The sequence below is a fragment of the Diadema setosum genome, chromosome 6, assembly GCF_964275005.1.
Source record: "Diadema setosum chromosome 6, eeDiaSeto1, whole genome shotgun sequence".
NCBI lineage: Eukaryota > Metazoa > Echinodermata > Echinoidea > Diadematoida > Diadematidae > Diadema > Diadema setosum.
Window position 1 is genome coordinate 14819453 of NC_092690.1, and position 21336 is coordinate 14840788.

General features: G+C 40.0%; 1 protein-coding gene across 1 annotated transcript in view; it reads left to right on the plus strand.

The window, feature by feature from the left end:
- The window catches only part of LOC140229560 (transcriptional regulator ERG-like), a 90791-nt gene extending 70691 nt beyond the window's left edge, over positions 1-20100 (plus strand). The window contains exons 2-6 of the mRNA XM_072309807.1: positions 2283-2787; positions 12195-12395; positions 18034-18111; positions 19134-19223; positions 20021-20100. Of these exons, the coding sequence (XP_072165908.1) occupies positions 2283-2787; positions 12195-12395; positions 18034-18111; positions 19134-19223; positions 20021-20100 (954 nt within the window). The remainder of the gene's footprint in view (positions 1-2282; positions 2788-12194; positions 12396-18033; positions 18112-19133; positions 19224-20020) is intronic.
- Positions 20101-21336: the final 1236 nt, after the last annotated feature.

Sequence of the window (21336 nt, forward strand, 5' to 3'; positions counted from 1 at the left end):
CTGAGGTTCGTCTTGGCCTCGCTCTGTACACCAATTCCCAGGTCGCGTGCCGACTTTATGATAGTTTTCCGGCCTGATTTGTTTTCGCGAAATCTGCTATGGTTTGCGGGACCTCTGTCATCGATTCCACGGACTAAAGCTTTAGCAGAACTCAAATGGCACACGTTGATTCTATCCAACCATTATGGGAACTTTGAACCAGTGTTTTTGTATCCCCCCCCCCCCCCCACACACACACACACACAAAGGAGCATATTTTTTTCATCATGTTCATGAAATGTATCCCGTGTTTCGTTTACTTGTTAACGATTTTAGGGTTTCACGTAAACTCTGAATTTGCCATAGTTTGAGAATGATTTATCGTAGGCTTCTTACAGACTTATTGAAACTAACGAGAGGTATTATTTGGTGTCATTGCATACATTACAAAAAGATTGCCTGAAAGGATCAAGAAAAAGTGCGAGTAGAAAAAAACAGCAAAAAGCTCAAAATGGAATATCAAATTGATAATTCAAAATATTTCATAGACTTTGAACAGACTGACATTCCGTTGTCTGAAAGCTGTTTTATTTCTGAGGTTCGTCTTGACCTCTCTCTGTACACCACTTCCCAGGTCGCGTACCTACTTTATATGATATATTGATAGTTCGATATTTTGATGTCTTTCTTATCATAAATACGTTAGATATTGTACTTTGATATGGTAAAACCCAATACGTAATAGTGTACTACTGTTTTCCTGTTGAAGGTTATGTAAGCTGGATTTTTTTTTTCCGAGCGTAAAATCAGCATTCGAGATAAGGAGCAAAAGTTATAATGATATAGGGGAAAAGGCCAAACGTATATTAATAGGGTTGTATATAGACTAGTCTATCTTATCGTTTTCATGTACAATGATTCAGAAATGAAAACATGGATATTATATTAATTGCATCAAATGAAACAAAAGGAGAAATAATGGCACAGATGACTACATACAGACACGTTTTGGGGTTTGTTTTTCTTGGGTTTATGCGGTTTTCCTCTCTACCGAGAAATTGAGAATAAAGTTTGTTGAGTGCTAAAGGAAAACTCGACCAAATCTCTGTGATAAATAATGTGATATCAGGAGGAAGAGATTGCACAGATCGATAAAAATGCAATTATCTATCTTTACACGCCCCTTCGAAGGAGGAACTTTTGCCTCTAACACAGATTATGGTAGCAGGCAGTGGAGTATGGAGGAAATAAAGTGACATGTTTAACTTCCGTCTAGAGGCATATCTCAGTATCGTGGTCTGTGTATATGCACCATTGAACACATCTGGATGTTTGGCACACATTCACACACACACACACACACACACACATACGCAAAAAGTTGGGTATTAAAGGGTGGAATCAGTTGATTGGGCCCATTATAAATGGGAAATTCAAACTGCAAACAACTTAACTCGATTCATGTAGGCCACAGGCCGGATCCTTACGCGACTCAATATCTTTTCGAGAATCCTTCGTGGTAGCAGGACGTCACGGTTTTCTGGAGCATTGTGATTTGAAATTACCTTGACATTAGTCATTTGTGGATTTTTACGGAAAACATGCTGTCTTTACTATTTGGTCATCCCAACAGCTTTGCAGACTGCGGCGACAGAGAGACTTGTTTTTTTGTAAGCCTTGCTTTAGGTGTTGAACAAGTAGATGTATTTTCTGTAATGGCAAAACCTGAAGCACTGAAATATTTCCGTACATTTTAACATGCCATGGTAGTGTCTTTCTTCGGAAGATAAACCTGAATAGCCTCTATGGCCGCGGGACCCTATCCTTCCACTGTTTGCCATGATCACAAACCAAAATGGTTTTAGCTAAATTCATTCTATGCGCATGCTCCACTGCTCGAAACTATTTTCATCGAGCTATGCATTCAGCCAGTCACCAAGAAAGTGTGATATTTGGTGCCGAAAGATCTAGCACATGATTTTGTGTGAGATTCACTGTCGGTTGCTGCGGTGCAAGGTAGCCCACTTATGTCTGACGTCACGTCTCAAATCGAGCTAATTTAACCCGGAAGCGGTTACTGCAGTCTCGCCTTGCCTTATTCCGCGAGGAATTAGTGGGGTCAATTGGATCAATATACAAAGGTTGCATTCACAAGAACAAATTGGGAAATCAGTCTTATTTTACAATTCTTTGGAAATACGGATTATTCGCAAAATAATTAGATTTCGTTTGTGATTTCTGGACTTCATCTTGACACCAAGCAAATATTAATATTTTCTTTTTGTTTGTGTTCATGTATGCAGGAAGCACTCAACGTAGTCTCGGATGACCAGTCGATGTTTGATAACACATACGTGACAAAGACAAACACAATCGTTGCTTCACCGCCGACCAGCAGCATCCTCGTAACGTCTGGTCAGAAGCCTAAACACGCCGTCATCGCGTCTCCGACCAACGAGGCCCCCATCTGGAGTTCGTGTGTGCAGGAACAGAGAATGAAGCAGGAGATCGAGCAGCCATCGGCAGGCGGCCACGATGGGCTGCCTGCACCACAGGTCACCCGGGGTGAGCCCGAATCCCCTTTGGACTGTAGTGTGGCCAAGCCACGCCAACCACCTCACGGTGGTGCAGCTGGCGCCATCAATGCAGAACCATCTCAGGCTGCTCCCCCGTACCCATGTCCTCCTCAAGCATATATTGGTACCACGGGTTCCACACCAGAGGAACGGTCGGCGTCGGCGGGTACCACGGGGCGCTCCCCGCCACCAAACGTCACCACCAGTGAAAAAAGAGTCATCGTACCTGCAGGTGAGCCGAAAGAAAAATCACGTCTTGTCTCATTGACCTCTGTGTTCTCATAAATACCAGCATCATAAATGATTTGACACAAGCGTTTTTTCTGTCCTTAATTCCTCACGCCAGCTGCCAAGTTCCAAGGTGACCAGCTGGCTGTGGAATTGGTAATGACAACCAGTAAAATCCTGCCATTGCCCATGATAATTTGTAAGTCGCAGACACAAATTCGGGGAGGGTATAGAAGTTGTCATGGATACACCGCTCCACGGACAATCAACTCTTGGCGGGAAAAGATTGGGAAAGTCGAATCGATAGAGGGCAGAACGGTTTAATAAGATTGAGACAGTGACTACACGGCTACTAGGAATGTAGACAACACGCTATCGTAACAAGGTGACGAAATATAATGCTGACCATTTTATAAAGAGAAGACTGTAAGATACAAACAAGATGAGTGATTGAACCTTTTCCAAATCCATGCCCCCAGACATAATTATTACCATATTTTCATGGTTAATAGTGTTGCTACTTCGTGATATTTACTTACTTCATCTTCATCTACTTCTACTTTCATTATTATAACTACAACTACTACTAACAGTAGTAATTATAGTAGTGAAATCTTTTTGTCTCATCAATTTTCTAGATATCATAATTACTATTACCATTACTATTCTTTATGTTATCATCAATCTTATTTCATTATCTATTAGTATTATCAACATCATCATAGCTGGTTTGATAAAGTATGTTTGCACTGTTAATACGGGGTAAGAAGCTCTTTACAACAGCTTTATTACTAATTTTATTAGAATCAAAGGCTGCAAAGGCTGCAACTTTAGTCCACTTCCAATCATTTACAATTAACCTGACGAATTGATCAAGACTCGCGATGGATCATTTTGTTGGAAGTCAATTGCTAACTTTAATAACACTTAGTTCAGGAAAAATACAGTGTTCTGGTCATTAGAAAGGGATCAAACATTGACTAACGCCTTTGTGTCTCAATTGATTGTCCATGTTAGAATTTTTGACATTCTATCCTAGTCAATGCTTTGGGACGTCTGCTTCTCAGTATTTTATCATCATGTAGGCCCTTAAGATTTCATAGTGTTATGCCGACTTGCGTCCTTTGACAAAATGGCGCGCTCGATCAGGATCGATCAAATGATGAACGACGCTTGAATAGTCGTCTTCCTTTACGGGTTGCCGATTTGACATCATGCCATAATCATGTCACTCAAATGCATCTCTCTTCAAAACCGCAAAAAGCCCGCCCGATCTCGGAATGAGCGTTCCATGACATACTCTCACTACAGCATCGCTTAATACCACGGTCTATGAATGATAAGGGGGAAGGGAAACGTTTAATTAGCTCATCGCTACCTGATAGAAGACCAGAAACCCTTCTCGGCATCCTTCGCCGGCAGCAAGGGACTCTTGAAGGAGGAGGGAGGACAGACTAGGGAGAGGATAGGAAGATTCATTCATCGACTAATTAGATGAAATCGCATCACCTTCAAATCAAACCAGCAATGATAACAATTGTGTCAATTAGTTAGGCAGATCGTGGCGTTACTCGATTATCTGCGCACACCACTCTAAAAAACGATCACGGTCAGAATCAGACACTTGAAGGAAGATGATAATGAGAAAAGATCTAGATTTATTCAGTGTGATGGCACTTCATGCCATATACACAGATGCAACTGCTCGGCTTTTTACGTTACTGGCTGAAATGCCATAATGTCAAAGTGAATAGACTGTGATTTAGTCAAACTGCATGTTTGCATGTAAATGAAAGCACTAAAAAAATCGTTCTCATTTGTTTTTCAGTCAATAATGTAAATCAAAAAGTTTAAGTAAACGTGACGAAAGATTATACCATTCATTTGCATGCACGTGGGACTGCAGGGATAGACAGTCAGAAAGTAACGAGTGAGTTGGACACTGTTTGGGGATTTTCAGCTATATTGACACGCCGTCTGAATATCTGAAAGTAATGGTACTTTAGAGTGAAATAAATGTGTTTTTGTTTGGCTAAAATTTCTAACACTGATAATATGTGACTTTTTCTAGATATATTGATACTTTCATTATTTTTTTTTTCTCTTATTCAGATATGTAATAGCTGCCTCTAGCATTCAGGTCGGCAAATATTTTCAAATGCTGAATAACGAAAACTCATTCTGTACTGTGCAGACTGAATGTCCTGCTATGTGGTTGATACAGTGTATATTACCTTATGTCTCAGTCTATAAATGACTTCTTATTGATAAAAAAAAAAATACACAAACTTTGAAAGTATATCCGCCTCTTTGTCCAATAAGAATTCATAAAATTGTTAAAATCTTGATATCCTACCGGCTGACTGACGAGTAAATGACGACTAATGATTAAATGTCATGAAGCATCATTACAGTAGGCCAATGTATTTTTGAAACATGTATGAGCACGTACTCTCTCATTATTGAAGTAATATGTCAACTTGCGCAAGAAACTCTCTCACCACAGTATTGTTTGTTTACATTATTATTTGTTTGCTTCATTTTCTTCCAAGTAAATGACACTGAAATATCTTCGGTGAGTACTTTAATCGCACTATTATTAAAATAGATAGATTTTAAGATAAAAGATATTAAAATAACAGATACTAAAATAAAATAGATTTTGACGACAGACATTATGTACAGAAGCTAAACGCGCAACAGAAAGCAGGTTGACAAATTATCAAATTTGTTTTCATTTCATTTTTTTTTTTGCGTCAATTTTGTACAACAGGAGTCAGATATACATACAGAGCACAGTCTACCGCTACAATAGATTGTACTAACTTCGAACAGAAACTTGACTTGACAATGAGGGTGGAGAGAAGCATGTTGTGTTGCTAGGAGACACAGCCTTTCTCATAACACTTGGAAAGTTAGCCAGAGACACACCCATATCTCATAAACAGCTTGTCTACAAAGTGATAGGACTTCCATCCCAGCAGGGCGTAAATCACATCCGCGTGCCACAGCTGTAAAGACTAACACAATCAGCATTTAAGAATCCTTCTCCTGAGTATGAGCTATTAGGCAGCAGTTAATCATGTTTGGCGTTTGATGCAGAGAAAATACAATAGGGAAAGAAAGCAACTAGCGCTCTGTAACTTACATGCAGAAAGTATGATCTAAATCTGGAGACCATGCAGGAGGACTTTCGAGATGATTAATCAATTTCGGAAACTTTCCGGGTAGCGAAATGGCGTTGAGATGGTCCCGATATAATCTCGCCAAACAGTCGATTGTCTTGGGATGGTCTTTTAATAGCCACCTCCCACTCATATAAACTTCCATAGCGTCATTACAGTCTGACGGGAATTTTAGAACACGCAATAATGTGCTGGTCATCCAGCTGGCATCTACTTAACTTGAATGCAGATAGAAGTGGGGCTATCTACAACGTAAATGTCCGTGCTTTTTACTGTCTTCAATCTTATTCTTTTATCGCTATCTGCAATGTATGACGTGAGTCTATCATCTCTTTTTGTGTTACTAAGTACTTAAATACATGTATACCCATTTATGTATGATTCACGTATGTTAAAGTGAACAGATTTTCTCTGGACCTTCGTATATCCACTAACCCGAGGTTTTCCACAGCAATGTACGTATGTGTAAGATATGCAAATATGAATATGTCGATATAATTATGTTATTCGTTAATATACAATACAATACAATCGGATCATTTATATAGCGCCCTTACACAGTCAATGACTGGTTTCACAGCGTGCACTTCACAACAAAATTCAGTCACAGATTAGCATCAAAACGGAAAGTCTTAAGATTCTTCTTGAAGACATCAAGGGATGGGGAAATGCGGACGAACCGAGGTAGATCGTTCCACAATCACCGTGCAGCCGTCACAAAAGCATTGTCCCCCGCTCTACTGTTGGTTTTGGGTACATGGAGTAAGTAATATATACTTGACATTCAAATGAAAGTTATTCTACAGCTTTTAGTGCTGAAAAATCATAACACATAAAGAGATTTCACGGACAGCTTCACTTTGTGCACGTAACATTTCATTCTCGCGACAGAATGTGGTTATTAATATAGAATAATGTTTGGGAGACATTTACTGTACAGCCCTGCTGGCACTATATGGGCACTTCTTAGAGTCGATCTGATGGCTCAGCAGCGGCTGTGGAGGGAGAGTGTTATTCTCTTTCCACCAAGTTATTGCACGGCATCGATTGGGAATCTGTCAGATTTGACTCGTAGAGAAACGAACAAAGGGATAGGATCGTTAGCTTGGGAGACGGTGGCGTAGAGAGATGAAGTCACGTGACACGAGGGTGTTGGTATGTCGGGTAAAACACCTGCTCCGTGTAAAGTATTATTGTTGCTGGGTTGGGAGAAAGTGGCGCCTCCGCGAACATCAAGCTCGCTCGACACACGCTGTGTGTACTTTACGCACAATGTGAGACACATTGCAGTGTGACCATGTCTTCATCGTGGATATTTTTGTACTCACAATATTCCTACAGTTGTTGTGAACACGTGGCGTTCAATGCAGTCAAATTAACACTGTTATCACATCGTGTCACCGTTTTTGTTTCTTTACATTACGCTCAATTATTCTTACCTGTCTCTCGCAAATCTTTCAGTTTTTTTTTTCTACTCGCTTTGTTTGTTAGAATGAAGTATATTTTGCACTTCAATCTCTGTTCATTCCTTTGCTGTTCTCCTGACAGAGGAAGCTAAAACTAAGTTCTCTAATCTGGTACAGCATATCCGTCATAGTACTGAATAGTTTGTTTCTTTGCTCAATACATTGTGTCAGTGTCACAATGGTTCTTCACTTATTGTTGTTAACGAAGGAATTCAGATCAATACAAAAGTTGCAGACTATGTTCGTGTATCTTTTTTTTTAAATTGGCACCGAATCATAGTCTTTAAAACGTAATTATAAAGAAAGCTTGAAAAGGAGAATGTTGAACATAACTGCTGTGTAGGTTTGATCTTTTGGGAGGAGTGCTGACAGCCAACCAGGATGAAGTGTATTGCACTCTGACTGAATCAAAACATACAGTGTGACGTCTGATTGAGAATGATGTAGACTCCCACGGGTTACTGTTCGTAGCTCCCTCTGTTTAGTGTTAATGGGGCCTTGTCATGATCACCATGTACTAATTCGTCTTCTCTTTCCCCGCACGTAGTTTGTTCTTTCTTTCTGTGTCAAGAGAAAGTCGTTTACCTCCCTAAAAAAAAATGGCCTTTGCCAGATTTTGCCGGGCCAGGGCTGGCCCGTATGTCTGGGCGCTGAGGCCTATTCGATGTGACGCGAACGGGAAACGGCTAGCCCCCAGTCGCTTAGATAAGCATCAGGCCCGAGAAGAGGGAGCTCGCCAGCGGAAACCCACTAATAAGATATATGAAATACTATCTTCCTTCGAAGCCGCGACGAGGTGCCTGCGCTAGCCAGGCCGGTGGAGCACGGTCAAAGGGATTGACGAGAGCAGCTCTGAGAGCCCCGTGTATCCATGGTGGCTTTTAAGTTGTCCGAGAAAGAAAGAGTTCGCCGGTGATGTACATCAAAAGTCGAAATACTTTACTCTGTTTGGGCAGACGTCTAAACAAACCCTAACACCCCCGTCCTTTGTGCCTAAGTGCTAAGCCAAATCGGTGTTTTGCCTAATACTTGGCCTTGGGGATTTGTCTCAATAATTTAGAGACGAGTTAAGTAAAGATTTATCCAGCACAGCTTTATATCGCTTTTGGATTGATCTTCGCTGTCCTCGATATCATTTCAACTTGAAGTTTTCCATTTTGTGGGATGAAAGAAAAAATGACCAACACTTTTTTTTTCATCCGATATGCGGGCTGAAATGGCAGCGACCTAACAGCCAAGTTCCATTGCCACAGATTCGAAACCAACATTTAAACGTATTAATAAGTTCACAATCTGTTTTCTCTTTCTTGGTTCCATAGACGCTTTTTTTTTCTCTCTCTCTCAATCACTTTCCGCCTGGGGCCCGGTTTTCTGGTCGGGGAAATAGGAAATGGAGCATCCAGTTCGGTGCCTAGACGTATTCTGGCGATGTGATAAAATGAGATGAAATAGAATTGAGGTTGGACGCAACGAGCAGATACATTAGAAGCAATGCTGGTACTTTTACGAGAAGATGAAGATGAATTTTCACTTTTTCATTATACGCTGCAATGGTGTATACCCTACTTAACTCCGTTAGCTTTGTAGTGTCTCTGTTAACCCGTCCTGAAATGGACTTGACTCCTGGTATTTGGTACCCACTGCACTGGTCTGACTAAACCAGGTAACGACATACATGGTTTAAAACGCTACACCGGCGTTTGATTTCCAAGACTATCACGATGAACAGACCTCAGAAAAAGCAACTCACGAACAAACAAACAACAGCAGCGCTCAAACTCGTACAATATAATATAAATGGCTGCCAACACTTTCCTTGAGTTTGCTTCCTTCATCGTCCGACCAGTTCGGCTCTGTTTCTTTATCCTTTTCATGTCTTTCAAAAGTTACTTTTATTGATAAATTTAGGACTAGACACGTGTAAAGTTTTAAATCCCTAGCTAGTACACTACCCAATGAGAGTAGCGACAAAACTTTATTCCATTGATACAAAGATAACGGATGTACATGTAGTACAAACTGTAGTAACCAAGAGAACTTGATATGTAATCTGACTGCACTTTTTTTCACGTAGACTATAAGTTTTTATCATCCACTAAATTAAAGTAGAAAAAATGTGTTGGTCTTCTTCTCCTTTTTTTTTTTTTTTTACTCTCAGCCTAACTTGAAATTCTATTGCCATTCGTATATCTCACTATGAAAAGAAATCGCGTAGTGCAGCAGGCAGACTATGTTTGTCACAGCCGAGTTTCCAGGGGGCGACGTGCCCTATCAAACAGGGTAACTCCCCCGGGCCGTCACGGGTTATAAATAGGATGTCAGCGTCAGCCCCGAAAAGACAAAATGTAAACACGGAGGCTGAACTCGCAACCTATTCCCGGCAGTTCAGTTCTCACACCCTCTCTCCCCTCCCTCACTTTCTATCAATCCCTGCCTATCTGCATAATCTATCTATCTTATATATACCATCCCATTTATTCATGTATTTATCAATCTATCTTTCTACCTATATCTAGCGATCAATGTGTTTATTTATCTATCTATCTATCTGTCTATCTACATGTGTCATTTCGATTTATAGAGACAGTTTAGCATGTTCTGAGTTAAAGTCTGTCTGCTATGCATCTTACAGATAACATTAAATCAGATTTTGAATTCACACCAGCAATTATATCAATAATTATAGAACGCACAATGATTTCGTTCACAATTTGTATCCGTAGAATTAATGTTTTATGTTGTCGCACCGATGTTGCTTTTCCTTTTCCATTTCTCAAGTTATGTCTGTCGTATGAATAATTCAAAACTTGCGTCACATGCATGGGAAATGTATGTCTTTGCTCCAAAATCTTTGGACAGTATACAAGCCTTGCAAGATGTAGAGCTCAGTTAAGACTTACTCCAGGGACTCATTCACAAATTAGCTCGAAAATTAGTCGTGGCAGAGAATTATCATGTGACCGACTCGGGCGATGAATGATTTATGCTGTTTCCATGGCTACCAGGTGGTTCTACATTGTCACGTGACCAGGTCAGCTAAATCAGCCTCGTCCGTTTCTACTCAATATTGATTGAAGAACCCGAACCTTACCTTTTGATATCGTAGTGAATAAGAACAGACAACATATTTTTTGAATGAGGGGAATTAGATCGAATTATGAAATTCGGCAATAAAATTAGGAGCGGGTATCGGGTTACATGTTGGCCAGTCTTCTCTTGGGAGGCGCGGTATAATTCTTATAAGGACTATGATTCGTGAACGCAAGAAGCCTGACTTGGGTAATGAAGTCTGCCTAAATTAGACTGTTTTCGTGCGTTGCGTGTATGACCACAAACCAATAACGTATATGTTATTATAGCCAAGACTTGAGTAGGACAATAACAACCGTTTCCTCTGTCGTATTATAAAGACATTCTTTGTTTACTTCTGAGTTCATTTATTTTTGTGGCTACGTATACTGAGCCGACGATGGGAGATAATAATCAAGCATATTATCATCTGCTCTCCTGATAGTGTCTGTATGATGAGTATCAACAAGGACCGTGTGTATGACGCAGCAGTTAACCATTATTATGTCTTTTCCAAATAGGACACACACATACCAACATAAACTTTAGTTTCATTGCTTAATACTCATGATGACGCAAACAAAGAAATATGCTACAGCAAACTAATTATGTATTGACAAGCGGAGAGATAATAGAGATCGAACAAACGAATACTATAGAACGTGGTATTAATTACAAAGCGATCAGCTGGTAGGGACTATAGATGTAGGACGGTAAATCGATACATATTAATGAATTTCTACATCTTATCATGCTTTTCACTTTAACTGCTGTAACAGTAAAAGTTTAGTGAAGAAGAAGAACGTTGAAACATCACGAAGAGTGTACTAATAAACCACAATAAAATCATCATGAACAAGGACTTTCAGGAATTCAAAAAAAAAATAGTTTTCTTCTGTATCATCAATATCATCTTAAGATAGCCGTTTAAAATTCTTGCAATCCACTGCGACATGTGTCCCTGAGCGACGAGCGTTCGACGGAAATCAGAATCAATTGTTGAGCATGTCTTCTTTGTGTGCCGAGTTGGGAGTTGTGTGCACGGGCGAACATTATGAGGGTAGCCTCGCACGATGCCCTGCGTGCATTTCTCAACGGATTCGAATACCGACGCCGTTCTGGTGGGATAGTAATAGTAACTCGTGTTACAAGAATGAGCTCTTTCGCGTCACCTGCTTTCAAGCCACCTTGATAGCTCCTGGAATCAAATTGCTCGTCACGTTTGTTGACATCAATATTTCCCCCTGGTATTAGAATATAGCAAAGAGTTCTGGTGAAGACCCTAACACAGTTTTATTGCTGATTTTTTTTTTCTTCTTCTTTGTAAATGCTGTAGCATCGGCGCAAAGGAATACGCTGCGGTATGTCGCGGAATTGCTCATTTAGAAATAATGTGTGGTTGTGATATATTCTTTTTTTTTACAAAGCAAGTTTTTCAGCGGTTACGAAAAGATACAGTCGTACGAGTAGTTTAACTGGGTAAACATGATATATCTTTCCGTGTTAATAGTTGTCATAATTTTATTTTATCTTCCATTCAGTCAAATAACATCATGCTTAATTCATATATTTGTGCATGAATGCCTAAAACTGTCATTGACTATGTTAGAACATTGTAAAGTGACATAACTGACGATGAATGTAGATGGACCACAGTTAACTTTTAGGTTTGGTACCTCTTTCCTTAACAGATCCTAACATGTGGACGGCGGAACATGTGCAACAGTGGGTGCAGTGGGCAGTGCGGGAATACAACCTTCAAGATGTCCAGATCTCTCGCTTTAACATGGACGGCAAGCACCTCTGTAAGATGACGCGGGAAGATTTCGCTCGGCTGACCAACAACTTCAACGTCGATGTACTCATCTCTCACCTCAACTTCCTCAAACAATGTGAGAAACGATGGCATTTGTTTCCCTTCCCTCTCTCTATCTCTCACTCTGTAGTGGCAAGTGTAGGTCTTACAAACATGGCACCTGGTGCAAGGTGTAGGCTGTTTGAGCTTGTTTCAGCCATCTGAAGTGGAAAATTCCAAACTTAAATCAGGAAAATATTAATGTACGGTATGATAACAAGTCAAAGAATGATAAATGAAAATTAAGGCAGATTATAACTAATGGTAACAAATCCAACTGCATTACGTTCTAAGCCTTTATTCTCAGTTAGCTTGGGGCATTTATCGGTTATCTCCAAGGATAAAAGACAGTTCAAGATGCACTCCAGAATCTACCACAGGACTGCTTCCTTCTCCTGTATCCTATCAAATCATCGCAGCGCATTAATAAACTTTTTACGCATTATACAAAAAAACTTTGGAAATCCAAGAAACTTAAGCGTTGTCGGTTGAATACTATTACGTAACAATCGTCATACTTCGTGCATCCTGACAGAGTCCCTCATGAAAGAGGGGGTAAAAGATATTTGATGCTTCTACAAATTTCCGCAGTCAGTCCGCAAATGAATTCAATAAGATTTTGGAGAGCTAATAATATAGCTTAGTTGATCAGACAACGGACTCTCAATCTTGAGTTTCCAAGTCATATTCCGCTGACAGCAATAGGTGAGCCCAGTGGGTGAGTCCTTCGGCAAAACACGTGCTCCTAGTTGACTAAGTTAATCAGTAGGGGGACGTAAAATGTTGGTCCCGTGGTTGCTTTCTTCTTCGGAAGTTGTCTCTTTTCTAGTTTTTCTAGTTTCAAAACAAAGCAAATTCCAACTCCAAGACAAAGTCCAAAAGTGTTGATAAATCGGGATAACGCGAGAATCTTTACTCCAAAGCGGGGACAAGCAGTGAGGTGAAAACGCCCTCTATTGTTCCTCTCAAAGAAGGATAAATGGTAGCTATGTTGTTACCAAAGTTTGCGACGCAGTAACAACATGTCACTCACTGTGGTTTGGTCTCAATATCGACGGTATTTAATGCCAGGATATTCATATTTAAAAATCTCGCTATTCACGCGTTTGCCTCTTAAAAATCTGATAAGTTGAGCTTTGAAGTAAATGCGATATTGATTACAAGTGATTAGAGCTAACCCATTGTATAAACGTGGTCATCCGGTACAGAGGATTTACCGTAACGTTTTGTAATGTTTTCTTTTGTTTTGTTTTTCTTTTCGTATTTTGGCCTATATATAAATTTACCTTCTCCTGAATACAATTTTTGCACCATGCCTACCAACTGCAGGCAGCATGGTTATAACAAGAAAGAAAAAAAAAAACTCTTCTCTTAGCGTATCAAAATATCGCCAAGTAATTAGTCATCATAGATCATATTGCGCTATATAGATTTTTCATATTGTTATCATCATTATTACTTGTATATTATGATATCGAGATACCTGCAAGCCAGAAAATGGCTACCAACTTAAACTGGCTCATTGCTATTCCCCTAATCTGCCTCACACGACTGCCTTTCGAGGCTTGATATGATGGCAATGAGGGGGGAGGGAATCTCATTGAGGGGAACACGAGGGGGATCCGGGACCTGTTTTTCACCTGTTCGCTCTTTCAAAGTTACAAGAGCCGCATAATTGGGGCGATAGCTTGTGAATGGTTAATTAGGAAGTCGCTAATCGGAAAGCACGTAATTGCCCTGAAACCCGTTGGACGTGTCTCAAGAACGCGAAGAAAAGTGGAACGGATCTTCGCCTCACTCCCTGCGTCTTTGTTTTCCATTTTCATCTCTCTATTTTCTCTCTTACCTAATATAAACCCCAAACCAACCACTGATCCCCTCTTATCTTACCTGATATCGTGTTAAGTCTTAAATACTAAGATTTGTAGTTTATCCATTTGGTACCTCTCAGTATTCAGGTCATCACGAAGTTTGTTCACTTTCACGGAAGTCAAACTTTAGCTCTCTTTTCCGTTGTTTTATATAAACGATTTTCTAAATTTTATGCCGTCGAACATTTTCAACATAGCATAAACTCTTTTAATTCATTGTACTTTGGACATTGATAATATCTTCCAATCCCTTCGCTTGCAGTAATTTATTCATTTTTGTATACTGAGGATACTTACTTCCCCCACACTTTGCTTCAGGCTTTCTTCTTAAACCATTCCTGTTTTCGTTTTCGTTTTCTATCTTCCTTTCCTCTTTGTACCCATGAACAGTTCGTATGTTTCCTGTTTTTCGTACTTTTAATGACCTACTTAAGATTTGTAAACTAATGAGTTAAACTCTGGTGAATTTTGGTCCTGAAGATTGATTTAATTCTATCATTTCCTTATAGAAGGTCAAAATTATTATTAGTTATCATAAAACGGTCTTTATATCTGCTATATCTTTATTCTTCGTAACGTCAAATATTTGCAGACATGATTTAAGCTTCACGATTAGAGTGCATATCCCGAAGTATCAGACTGTCAGCTTTGTATTAAATCGAATCGTAGGCAAGATGGATATGTGAGTCTGTACTAAAATACTGGAAACGGGCGTGCAATTTGTATTTGTATTCTACTGTGGCAAGTTATGGAGGTTTAAGACATACGCGTTATAACATGACTTCAGAATAAAGTCGAAAAATGAAAACAAGATGGCAGCATCCGGAAGTACATTATCTATCGACATTTACGTCTGGGCCGAATCCCCCGGCCTAGCACTGAGTGCCAGTATCGCAGTACAGGCAGGGATTCAACCCAGTTACATGCATAGAGAAAACCATGCTAACGAGGCACTTCCCTTGAGTCTCCGACAAGAGATGCTCGTTCGATAGCTTGAGATCTTCCACTGACACACTTTGAGCTCCACATCGACTTTGGTTTACTCTTCAAAGAACCATCATGTAGTGGTCACGCTTTGCATAATTCTTAGCCCGAAACATCCTCATTCCAGCGAATGTCTACATAGTGCAGTGCCACTAACTACATCTTGAAATTGAAGTTAATAAAGAGAATAACATCAAACAAGCAGAGCAATAGAAGTTTCATTCGAATTCGAATTAAAAATTGCCAAATTGTGAAATGTCATATCTTTTCCTGTTTCGTGGAACAGTGACTTCGTTCGGAATCTCATGATGTTAATATCAAGACTCACTTTCTCCCACTTCCCAGCTCCCATGTCAGTACCACTCACAGAACTCTAGAGTTCTGCGGTACCACTGAACATTGTTGGCTTGTAATAGAACAAAAGAGGGCGCAAGTACATTATTGCATTCCAGAGTGCCAGATGTTCCATGTACACATGCCACCGTAAACGTGGCTTTTCCTTTACATTCATAAATAGCTAAAGCTTGGTCTCTTAAACGCAATCATGCCTCAGTCTCAAATATTGGACATCTGACTGCTCAGTATTTCAGAGTTACTCAGCCAATAACATTACGTTTTACACTTTTTAAGTAAAAGAAGTGAAATTCAACACATTGTTTAGTGCACGATCAATGAAATATTGTGGGATGATGACATCACTTATTGCACAGTCATTAATTATCAACTCTTCGAGGACGGTTTTGCAAAGATTAGCAAATCTTTGAGATGTCTTAACTCTCTAAATTTTGATCCGATTTTGATCAAATTTTCACTGTGCTTGTAAGATGTTACTATTAATGTCACTACATAGGTATTTTTATTTAGATAACTTTTCACTGGTCTAGAACTCACGATTAACGTGTCATGATTGTCATTTTTAAAGTCAATTTCGAAACACCATTGCTGAGGTTAAAGAATAAACGGTACAATAGAAATAAACTTCTTGTAAGAAGTACATTGATCTATCAAAACTGTCTTAATCTGTTCTGTTTCGCGAGAAATTATTATGGGTGGGTTTCGATTGACTCCTAAATGCACTTAACTATATCAAGGAATGATAACAGGTGTGGTGGTTTTCATAAAGCAAAGTTCAACCGATAAATAGGTAGATCAAGTAATTGATAATAATGAGAAGAGATGTTACAAAATCTGTTTTCTCTTAAACACTAGAAATCCTTCAACAGTTTTATTTCTCTACTTGGTCATCAGCTCTTTGCCTCCGTTCTTGGTTGGGATAAGGTTGAACAGGTACATGCCCTTTCCATCTCCATATAGTTTGATGCGCAGTCTTGCGTTTTGGTATATTTCATTCTGGCCACTAGAGGGCAGTGCTTCCCTATACTAGTGTGAGCGAGATCAATATTCATGGATTTGGACTGGCACGAAAACACACACACACACACACAGGAGGTTATATTGAAACACAGGCAAGCCGGTTCTGGGAATTATGTTGTGGTACATTCTTTTAAATGTTTTTTTGTGGATTAATCACAAGAATTAAAAACATCTGTCATATCATAGTAAAGTGGTCAATTATATTCCTTCGAGCTTCACTTAAGATAATGCACTAATTACAAACATGACCAGGCGAGTTATATCAGCAATTCATTAACAGAGTGAGGTTCTGTTAACAAGATAACTTCTCTCACTGTGGATAGTTAAGTAAGTATTGTAAGCCTTCGTTGTCCCTGGCTCTTGGAATTGAAGAATTTGCAACATGCTGCATCGTCTGCGTGGAAGAAAGAACACGCCGTATTGTGATGCCGACAAGTGGCTATGGTCATTAGAACGGGACTTTGCCCCCAATCTCCGCCTATGCCAGCCGACCGGCACTTGGCGAAGTGACGGTGATTTCAGGCGTTACGTATTAATCATGATCATAGAGAAGTACTTGAGTCGGGCAGCAATCGACGACTTTCTGCTGCTCTACGTGGTTAGAAATTAATTGATATTACTTTCATCAGAATCTCCTCTTTACCCCAATAAAACTGGGCTGAGTAAATCTGGGCGGACGAAAGTCGAGAACTCGCGGAATAATCCATCTCGAGCGAATCTAAACTTGGCTCTTGTCGGCCTCGTTATTCTAGTTATTCTTGATTCCGTGTCGTTGAAGGAACACGCAATCTATGTTTTGAGAGTCGTAAGAGTGCAATTTCCTCTGCTTTCGAGGAGCAAAGATGTCACGCTGCCTGTGTTGTAATATCGTACAGCAGCGAAATGACATGCGCTATGTTCTAATTTATCAAGCACTGCTTGAATGTTAACGGCCGGTACTCTTCGGCAGCTGGGCACCGCGGTATTACTGGGAGAAAAGAGAAAGATGGACCCCCATCAGGGATAAAAAGGTGCTAACTCTCATGAAAGAATTCTTTGCCGCTGCAAGGATGGATGGATTGGGGAGGGAGGGGTTGAAGAGATTGTAGGCCGGAAAAGACAAAAAACTTCAGACATGAATTTCAAAGGTTTGCAATCAGGATAACACCATATTAGATTATAACGAACAATATCCACTAACAGACACTGTTTGTTTACTTTCATTCTGTTTACAACAAGAGCATTGATACGTCTTGCATAAGTATAACATCGATAAGAAAAGCAGGCTCGTAAGCTCCCTTGGGGTATTAGAGTCCACTTGTCATACGGGAGGATAGTTTGGTCATCACATTATACTGAGCATGTAAAGATAGAAAGTTCCTTTGCAAATGACGCTGCTCTCACCACAGGAAGTTACGTAGGCATAACTAAACTCGAGTGAATTTTTTCCGTTTGAATTTTCTGCAGCTCCACTGCCCAACCTAACCTCCGATGATATAGACAAAGCTCTGCAGCCATCACCTCGGCACCCACCCTCCTCGCAAGGTACGTAGGTTATTGCACATGCGCAGTAGCGGACTATTCATAATCGGGAGGGGGGAGAAAAAGTGACATTTGCAATAGGAAATAGCTATCATACATGTAAACGCATGATCGTTCCACAACATACCTTGAGCAACAAGAGTACATACGTCTCTTCCAATAGGAAACATAATATTTTGGGTCTGTTTTATTAGCCCTTGGATTGCTTCTCTCTTTTCTTCCTGTCTCTGGTTCAATTTTGCACCTTGATCTCGTCTTTGTCCTTGTTGTCTCAGATGCTGTCAACAGAGTCAGTTTGAATCTGTACAAAATCTTTCTTGGTTGTACTCTCCAAGCGCGGGACATTTTTTTTTTTTATCATATAGCGGTTAGAAAAGATATGTATATTTAAAAAAATGCAATTACAAGGTTCAATATCAACGGCTGACAAATAGTTATGATATATCATTTCCTCACATGTTATGATTTGGAGTTTAGACTAACATACATACCAAGTGAAGGACTATGCCAGTGGTTAGATTTTTATACTTTTTCTGCATTTGTACCACCTTGGTTTATCATCCTCGTTAATAACAGTTTGGTAACTTGTTTTCTTATCTTATGGATACTATCATCATCTATGCCTGTCTAACTATAACATTGTATCACCTTCTTTTTGTCTCCCCCCCCCCCCCTCTCTCTCTCTCTCTTTCTATCTCTTTATCTTATACATACACACATACATACACGTACACAATCCTGTTCATTGTTGAACTCAAAAAACTTAACAAAAACCCATTCAATTTGTTATAAACACATTGCCATCTGACCTCGAATAATATCGTTCGATTATGCATTCCTGACGATCCACTATACATTTTCTAATGTCACACATATACCTCTATCATAAGCACTTAAAATTCCCACTCATCTTGCCCACCTGATATGTTAACTCTTCTCTACACCCGTGAATATAAACTACTAACACCTCCAAACCGTCCCCAAATCCGCTAATCACATTCCACCCCCCTATACACACTATGCAGGCTACACACCCGGTGCGAAAGGCAACCTCGGTGATAGCGGGAAATACAACACGGCTGAACACCAGACGACACTGGATTCCAGCCAATCAGGTATAATATGCGCCCTCTTTAGTTCACAAGTATACATTGGTGATCTCCCTGAACAACGCCATACTGCAGTTACTCCCCGCTGGGAAGTGATTGAATATTAAAATTAAAAAAAAAAGATAAAAAACATTATGTAATGATCGTAATCAAGTATAACTTATCCGGTTTATCACGTCTTTTTTTTTTTTTTTTTTTGGGGGGGGGGGGGGAATTCATACAATAAAGCGATCTATCTACAAACAATGTACAAAATAACCGGCAAAGTGACATGTATTATTGCGTGTTTATCTGTCGTTCGCCTGTCATTTTCTAAATGTGAATTTTATGCTAATAATTTGTCATGTCACCTTAATCACCTGTCGATGACCTTGATGTTAGCAATATTTATATTCGTTCTGATGAATAATGATACACGAGGGACTTCTTCCAACGGAGAAATCAGTTTTTATAGATATGTAAAATTGATGATTGATAAATTACACTTTCATCATAAAAATGATGATCATTATCCCCATGTCAGATGACTTTCCCTTGATAAAAATGCAAAGAGACAGTCGCAAAAATAAAAATAAAATGAGAGATTGGATGTAGAATGACAAAAAGAATTTGTCAAGTTATCAACCGTTCCTTTTTTCGTTGATCTTGTGTTCACGTGTGTGTGTACTATGGAAGACGTCATCTTATCGGGTGTCAAACAAGGTAACAATGAAACACTGTGCACGCTGATTGAAAGCATAGGTACTAGCATGACCTTGATTGTCAGTCACTCATATAGTTGTCATGGCTACCATTCTCCACAGGTGGATCTGCCTTCCCGTACCCTCCATCAACTACTTCAGCCGTCGACAGCGCTCCCAGAATGCCCCGCACGGGTATGTGATCTAAAATATCATTTTTAATTCTTTGAGCTCTAGGTGAGATTTGTTTGCTAACTGTCACAGGAATTGTCTAAACACGTCCTTGGCCATCGTGACCTTCTCTCGTTTGGAAATGAGGACCGCAAATGGAAAGGTCTTTCTATGAAAAATCAGAATCGTATTGTCCGGAAAAAAAAAGTCTTTTTAGCTCTTGTACCTCTCTCTTCGTCATTGTTGTGACATTGATGATTGGCTGCTGTGTGTACTCAGTATGTATCATGATGAGATTCTTTCCACATCCAGGCGTGATTGCAGGAGAGCGTGAAGGGGAAAGAGTGAGCGACTCGACGTCAATTAAAAGAAATTATCCCGCTACTCCTGAAAGTCTACCCTTTTAAAACTTCAGACAGGAAACTAATAAGAATGAACTCTTTAGTTTAGATTGGACTGTGTGGATAGCTCGCTCTGTCCTCAATGCTTTAGTCTCACTCATGACACGTGCGCCATCCATGTTTGTTGTGATTATTAAAAGTTTGGCGAGTCGGAAGTAAGTCGTTTCAGTGGCTTTGCGTTGAGAGAAAAGAAGAGGAAAAGGGAAGGCGAGCTTGTGAATAGGATTGAAGAGTTTTAGCTTTGTCGATCGAGGTGGGGATTTGGCCACTATTATGTTTTTGTAGGGCCAAACAGCGCTTGGTATTGTAGCGGCCACGCGCCGCGTTAATTGGCCGGCGTAGTCCCGTGCGTTTCCACGAGCCCTTCGAGCTGGAGAGAGAACGCAGTGCAAATACTAATAAAGGCGACAACTCGGGCACGATCATGCCCAGAGAGGCGTAGAAATGGGTTTCAGTTAATATCGGCTCGTGACAAGGAAGCCGGTAGAATCGCAGCTACTTCATTAGCTGACCGTCACACTCCATACTATATTCATAGCATCACTGAAGCTAACACTATGTAAGCCTGTGTCACTCGCAGAAAACAAGAGACAGGGAATGAGAGGGAGGGAGAGAGAGATGGAAGAAGGGGGGGGGGGTAAGAGGAGAGAGGGGAAAGCTAAAAAACAAACAAAATCAAGCCTGATTTCTGAAGCTGACGAACCGAATGCAAGGTGAGCGATCATTTAACATTAGTAGATCCGGGCTGACCCTGCATGGGCCCTGGATTGTCACTCGGAGGGAAAAAAAATGTTCATTTCTGTATTGAATTTGAGTGAAGTTCACATTCCCGTATGATATATATCGATTGTCAGTCTAGAAGCAAAA